A 7,690-nucleotide genomic window follows, 5' to 3' on the forward strand; every position below is an offset into this window, starting at 1 on the left:
ACCTGCCCCGCCGTGTTCGCCGTGCCCGCCTGCCCGCCGGCTGTGCGCCTGCGCCACCTAGCGGCCCGCTCTGAGGGCCCGGCAGCACAAGCTGTGCGGATGAGCTTCATTTTCAGTGTGAAGCACCGGCAGGGCCTTAAAATGCCAAAAACGGGGGCTGGGGTGCATTAAATGCAATCGAAAATAATTCCGGGGTGAGATAATGCGGTTCCCTTCTGGTAGCCTGTGAACAGCAGAGCTTTGATGGTGTGTGGTAGCTCTGAGGGCAGCACTGTGGCCCGGCAGCACAAGCTGTGCGGATGAGCTTCATTTTCAGTGTGAAGCACCGGCAGGGCCTTAAAATGCCAAAAACGGGGGCTGGGGTGCATTAAATGCAATCGAAAATAATTCCGGGGTGAGATAATGCGGTTCCCTTCTGGTAGCCTGTGAACAGCAGAGCTTTGATGGTGTGTGGTAGCTCTGAGGGCAGCACTGTGCTGCTTGACTAAAATTCCTGATACTTCTGTTTAGTTTTATGAATTGTCTGGCAAATATTAATTTATTCGCAGGTATTAAAGAACTCTAACTCCTATGTTTAAGTGACTCGTGATAATTTGGAGTGGGACTTCCCCTTTGACATGTGAACATTTCAACTTCACACTCATGCGATTCACATTCCTTCTCCATCTCCCTTCTCCACCTCCTTGATAAAAGAAATATTTTAATTAATCAATGCTTTGTCTTCAAGGTCACTTCCTGGTACAACAGCGGTTGAATGTGCATTAAATTTGAAGATATATACAGTCCAAACAGTGCAGGTAAGGCGCCTGGCTCTGCTACAGGAGCTGCCACATGCTATTAATGTAACTTCACACCTCAAGTTTCGTTTTTCCTCCTAGGATGAGTCCCACCTGTGGCTTTGCTTACCTGAGGTGTGAAACGTGAGCGGTCCTGGTGTTGTATGTTTGTATTACTGAGTCAGTGTTTGCATTTCATTTGGTTTTCTGGATGGGGAAAGGAGGAGGAATATTGGATTTGGCATGTGGATTCTTAAACCTTCCCGTATTTCCACTAGTACATTGAATATTTGATGTACTTTTAATATCTTTCCAACCCTTTCTCCTTTTTCTAATACAGGAATTAATTGCACAAAGACTAAAAATTGCAGCATGTGGCTTTTTTTTGGTGCGGTTTCTCTCCTTGAGTATGTATCTAAAAAAAGATTCTAGCAAACTGAATTAAAGGACCCTTAAACTGTGTAATACTTGCAGCAGCGAGAAATTCTGTATGTCTGTGTCATCTGCCATTGCCTAGCAGTGGGTATCTCTTGCAAATAAAATTGTATTTGTGTTTTAATACCACAGTTAGCATGAAGTGTGTAGCAAAGTGGCATTTGTCTCACCTTACGGCTAAGCTGACTAGTTCATTAAATCTCTGAAATTTTAGGGTAATGCCAGACCCTTCTCTTTGAGAAGCACACCTGTAGCAATCTACTGAAGTTTTAAATAAGGCTTTCTCATGAAGGTCTGCACAACTTCGTACATTGCATGAGATTTCCAAACACAAAACCTTCCAAACCACGTCTCTAGTTCAGAACAAAAAAGAGCTCTCAAATGTTTCCACAGCCATGTACCAGTGTACTCTCTGCTCCTTCTTCTGAAAGCAGCTTAAGGGTTTGGGTACACAACCATTTAAGAGTAAGGTCATAGTTGAAATGGGTATTTCATACCAAGTTTTCATATTTTTAGTAGTCTTCAATTTCTTCTTGTGCCTGGGTAGAGGTAATGGCTGTTAGGCAGAGTTGCCAAGGGCCGCAAAATTTTATCACATAATGTTGCAATCCTTGTTTCTAAAGTTGTACTAGTGATTAAGTATTAGATATTACTTAATGTATTAGATAATACTTACATATTATGTCTAGATAATACTTAATGAGTTGCACTAATGATTAATATAGCATCGCCACGTGTTGATGCAACTTAAGTCTTTAAAAATCCTTTCTATTCCCAACTGTTAGATAAAGAGTGAAGAGATTGGAATCTTTTCAATCATCCCTCCCTGTTGCTCACTACTTTTGGGTGCCTTTTTATCTACCCCAAACCTCCCTGACAGCTTCTGCTTTTACCAGCAGAAACATTGGGAAGTAATCCAATAGTTCCTGGTAACTTGGATGTTTGCATTTCTTCCCCACTCCTGTATTAACATGTGCATCTCAGGTTCTTTGCATCTGGTTGAAATCTTTCACTCAGACAAACTAGTTGTTTGCTGGTTAGACATTTGTTCACCAGCATTATTGTTTGTGGTGTTTTTGTAACTCAGGATAATCATAATGATGCTTAAGTGAAGTCTTCAGTGAAGCAAGGTGGATATTTGATATAAATATGTCTTTTTAATATGCTAAGGAATTTTTATGTACTGGTTTGTTCTGACATAGTCAGTGTAACTCTGGTTTTGATGATTTTTTTCCCTTTGGATTCAAAAGGATAATCCACATTTGGACTGCTTCCCTTTTTTCCACCTTCACATATGCAGGATTGGCATCTAAAAAATATAAAAGTAGAAATGATTCTGTAAGAAGTTCCTTTCAGAGCATTTTATTATAACATAGAAGGTGCCCGTTCTCCAGGAGAAGGATGTGTAATTGGTTCAGAGGAAATTAGCAAGGAAATAAATCTGCATGAAGCACTCTCTTATGTTAATGCAACTAATATTTTTCCTTTTCAAGGATTTCTGGAGTGTCTACAACAACATTCCTCCTGTGACAAACTTGCCTCTGAGATGTAGCTACCATTTAATGCGGGGAGAAAGGCGCCCGCTTTGGTACGTGTGCTGTCATCAGACATTTCTGGGAATGGGCACTGGAATAACTTGAAGGAGTGAAAGGTTTGGGACAGGAGAGTCTTGTTTCTGTTGGCTGCAAACACCCGAAGTCACGAGACCAATGAAAGAAACCCTGAGGTTTTGTTCAGTTTAAAAGTTAATTGTACCAAAGAGTCTTTATTAAAAACACAGACTGTAATTTCACTGTCCACCTCTGGATGTAAATGTACAATCTGTCAGGACTGATGGGAGACCATTGGTCCTGAGGAATCTACAGGAATCACACTGGATATAGATAATCCAAAGATGAACTTTTAGGTTATTCCTTTAATTTGGCCTTTACAGAGTTTTAACAGGAAACCAGAAGCCCTAATTTAAAGTCTTAGAAAAAGTATTGTGACAGAATAAACTTGAGAAGCTCACATATTAGTGCACTGTGCCTTTGTCATTACAAGGCAGTTTAATGGGTACATCTGCCCTGACCCGCAGCAGCTCCAGTCTTTTTTTAATAAGGGCAATTAATTTCTAGCTGTCACAAAACTGAAATGAAGTGTGCTCATGTTCTTTTATTAAACAGAATAAATGGAAGAGTAAAAAGGTGCTTCTGTGAAAATATGCCAGAGGTTTTCCAAAATTAAAGGTTACCATAGTAAAATGTAATATTGTTTCGTGGCTTGTTCTCATGCAGTGTGCAGCCACTTCAAAGATGGTCTGTAGTCAGGGAAAATACAAGTGTTTTCCAACTCACAAAACTTAGGAAAAGGATTAGGTGTTGAGAGATACACTTCATATGAACAATGAAAGAATTATCTCTGATGTCAAAAGTCAGAGTCATGCTGCCTGGAGTTAGTAATTGCATTTCAGATGGGATTTTTCTGGGAAAGTTAAACCACAAACGTAGGGTTATCTAGATGTGGATTTGAATGTGTATTTTCACTGATCTATTTCCCATAACAGGGAAGAAATCAATGCCAAAGGAGGTATATGTAAAATGAAGGTCCCTAAAGAAAGTACGGTATGTTACAGTGACTCTTTACTCAGACCTTGTTTAGTAAGGGAGTTTCTTTAAACTCTGTTTGATAAAGCTGTTGTAAAGATTTTTACTTCATACATCACCCAACACAACAACCAAACACTACTTTAACTTTCATAACCTTTTAAAGTCAAAGAGCAGAAGTTTACTTTCCAATAATTACGCATCTCTTGCTTTAGATAACATTTGGCAATGTATTATAAAAAATAATGAAAGCTACAGTGTTTCAATTTGGTAATTTATAATCACCTTTGTTCTCGAGACTGTTTGCTTATAGGCATACAAAGAAAAATAGAAAGACCTTTTCCTGATAATCTATGCTAAATTATATAATTTTTCATTTAAAAGTGTGAAAGATGAAGTCTATTCAGGCATATCCTTGAGCTCTAGTGAAATAACTGTGTTTCTCTTTGCCTCTCTAATCAAATGCATGTGAGTAACTTCCGTGAACTGCCACAGAAAGGAGATTTGACCTCTTCACACATGGTGTTTATGTGTGTAAGTGTGCTCTGGATCAGGCCTTTAAACAGAAAAAGTGAAGTGTCAGAAAAATGTGACAGCCTTGCAGAAGGCATTAAATGCTGAAAGATGGTAGTCAAAATTTCAGCCAAAAGTTAATTGATTTTTGCCTGTGGGCTTTTTCCTTGTGAGTTGCAGCTTTCCTCCCCAGCAGTCCCAAGTGGTCACAAAAGACTGAAATTGAAATTGTCTTTTTCCTCCTATAATCTAAGGTGTGAAGATTGTCAGAAGTGACAAGTGGTTTGGAGAGCCTGAATTACTGGGCAGTGAATTTAGGGACCCCAGAGGCCTTGTTTTTCAGAGGCTGAATGACAGCCCCTTTTTGACATGAAGATACTTTTGATCTCTCAAACTATGCACCACATGGCCTCAGTCACTTCTGAAAGGTTTGCTTGAAGGTGAACTTCAGCCAGCTTTCAGTGCCTTGTAAATAGCATAAATAACACCTTTATGCCTGTTTCTCTTTTTTTTTCTTCATTCTTCATCAAATGTGGGCACAGCATCTCCTTGGCTAAGATGAAACATCTTGTACAGACCCAACATTTAATTATATAACACAGCATGCACTTACAATAAATACTTCTCTTTGTCTAGACAACCTCAGAAAGAGAAGACACTCAAAACTGAGCTAGAAAACCTAACTTTCAATTTAAGAAATAATAATGTGAATGTGATATTTTTCTGCCTTCTTAGGCTGCAGTTTGGAAAGAGCTACTGCTAGCAACTACTGGAGAGCAGTTTACAGATTTCTGTGCAGCAGGTAATGATTGAGACATTTTTCCATCATTCTTTTCACCATATTTGCTTCTCTTCTAAGTGTGAATATCTGATAAAAGTGGCTGTTACAGTGACAGTGAATATCCTCGTAGGAATTGTCTTTCACTGGCTATTATTCCACGAAAAAGAATGGCCTTTCTCAAGTTTACAGAGCACTTCAGAAATAACCTTTTAAATGGACTCTCACACCCTTTATACACTGATAGGGTTGTCTTGGGGTCACTTTTAGCGAATATATGATTTTCTGCTGTCCACAGAGGTGGTTCTTGCCCTTGGCCTTGTGCTTCTGACACCACCTTTGTGCATTGTTGGTGACCCTTTCCTTGGGATGCAAAGAGCAGCTGTGCCATGGAGCTCACAGCTGGAGCAGCCACTGCTCCCAGCTGTGGCATGGCCATTGAGCTCTCCACAAAGCTGCATCCTGAGAACTTCACATGAGAAAGGGGTTCTTCAGTGTAGCACTGAGTTACCAGCACTGGCAGCAGCAGCAGCCTGACTGGGGCTTTATTCATTTCATTAATTTTGTTTTATTTTTTTCCTGTTGCTGCCTTGATAAAATGTAAAGGAAAAAGAGAGCAAAGTCTGGAAAAGCTGGTGTCTGATCTCCACCAGGTACTTTTCCTGGGGTTTTAGTTGTTTCACTCTCATCCTCCCATTTCTGCTTGTAGACATCATTGTGGGTAAATTGTCTTTAGTAGTTCATATTGCTGACCTTACTGGAGGGAGTCTTGTGATTCCATTCTAATCAAGTCTAAGAGTGCTAATAGCAGAGATGAATAATCCTATGGCACTTCATAAAAACCACCATGAGGTAATATTTCCAATAACTTCTTTCTGGTAACTACTTTGTCTGGTTTGAACATTGGTATTTTCCTCACTGGAGATTGTTCTTTTTTTCACATCTTTATTTTTTTTCCAGCTTTTGGGCACTGTTTCATAATACATAAGTAGCAAATTAGACATGTCTCACTTTTAAAGTATTTCTTGATGGTTCTTCCCCTTCTGTGCAGATGATGAAGTAATAGGGGTTAGTGTCAGTGTTCGTGACCGTGAAGATGTTGTGCAAGTCTGGAACATGAATTCCTCTTCAGCAAGTGAAGCAAAAGTTTTAGAAAAGATTAATAAACTTCTTTCACACACATCTTTTAAAGCGGTCTTTTATAAATGTAAGTATTTTGTACTGTTCATTTCTACCTTCATTAGAAAAACAAGATGCTGGTAGGGTATTTCTATGGAAATATCCTGCCTGATTCATCATTAATCACTTAGGAATGTAGCAGCTGACATTGCATTAAAATTATGTCCCTTCAATGTAGAAGTTAGCTATCATTCAAAAGATATTTTAAATTTCATTGTACAATCTGTTTTGTGTTTAATGTACCAGATTCCCAAAAAAGTTAAACAAATCTCTTAATAACTGTCAAGGCTACATACTGTCCAATTTAAGTATTAATTTAGAGGAACCATTTGCAATCAGGATTTTAAAGGATCTCATATTTTAGGCTCCCTATAAATGTATTATCAAACAGTTGTTAGCACATTGTGTTCTCCCTTGACTGATTTATACATTTTTATCTTCTCTTTTTTTAATCTTTTCAACTCCTTGACAGAGTTTACATGGTCTTCTATTCCTTTTTTTTTTCCTCCTCTCTTCCCTAGCCCACAGAGAGCATCATGCTTTTGAAGGCTGATATGGAAAGCATTGAGTGCATTGTATGTCAAGATCATGTGTTGTTATTTGGTGTTTTGAGATGGTCTGGACAAGGAGGAGGATGGTGGAAGCCCTGCAGGATTGCTACATGGGGTTGGCCCTTTTGAGTTTCTGACATTTCACACTGGCCTATTGCTACTGAAAATGAAAAAAACCCTGAACAGTTGCCTTGACCACTAAATATGTGATTCATTGCTTCTATTGAGTTGGTGTTTTTAGTTCTTAGTTGTTTCTCTAAAAAATATTTTGGCCACTTGTTTGTTCACCCTGATTATATTTGTTCCCATTTCTTAAAGATAGTTGGCTTCTTCTTCTGTGCTGTACTTAGTGAAAAGCAAACATGCAGAGATGCTATGCTGCTTTTCCAAGATGTGCTGTACATAGAGGAACCCTGGCTTGGGGAAATGTGTTTTCAATTTTAACTTTGAAACATTCCTGTCATGTTAAAGTTTACTCACTGGTTTGTCCCAAGAGAGAGAGAAATTGCACTGTATTTATTATTCTAATGTTCAGTGTAATCTGGTCTTGCACTGATAACAGCACATATTGTAAATGTAAATAGAAAAAGGTACCTTAAATGATCAATTAAAGAGAACACATTTATATTGGGACTAACCCTGTGTAGGATGATGCTAATGTCTTTTGATTGTATTGATTTCAGAAAGCCCTTGTTCAGGTTAGAATGAGAAATTTCTCTGTAGGAAACCCTGCAAACTCAACACTTCTTATTTAAGGGTGATAGGGTATTTATGGTTTTATATTGTATGCTCTCTTATGGTATCTTTCTGTCCATCCATGAAAAAGTGTCATGAATCATTTCTAATGAATTGTACAAACTGGATCCATTCCTC

The 7,690-nt window shown here is 38.7% G+C and overlaps 1 protein-coding gene across 1 annotated transcript in view; it reads left to right on the forward strand.

Moving 5' to 3' along the window:
- Nucleotides 1-6,819, forward strand: part of EIF4E3 (eukaryotic translation initiation factor 4E family member 3) — a 7,998-nt gene extending 1,179 nt beyond the window's left edge. Inside the window, exons 3-9 of the mRNA XM_031056307.1 lie at nt 728-797; nt 879-911; nt 2,705-2,799; nt 3,757-3,814; nt 5,045-5,111; nt 6,139-6,294; nt 6,788-6,819. Of these exons, the coding sequence (XP_030912167.1) occupies nt 728-797; nt 879-911; nt 2,705-2,799; nt 3,757-3,814; nt 5,045-5,111; nt 6,139-6,294; nt 6,788-6,819 (511 nt within the window). The remainder of the gene's footprint in view (nt 1-727; nt 798-878; nt 912-2,704; nt 2,800-3,756; nt 3,815-5,044; nt 5,112-6,138; nt 6,295-6,787) is intronic.
- The last annotated feature ends 871 nt before the right edge of the window (nt 6,820-7,690 follow it).

This window comes from Geospiza fortis, unplaced genomic scaffold (genome assembly GCF_000277835.1).
Source record: "Geospiza fortis unplaced genomic scaffold, GeoFor_1.0 scaffold70, whole genome shotgun sequence".
Classification (NCBI taxonomy): Eukaryota; Metazoa; Chordata; class Aves; order Passeriformes; family Thraupidae; genus Geospiza; species Geospiza fortis.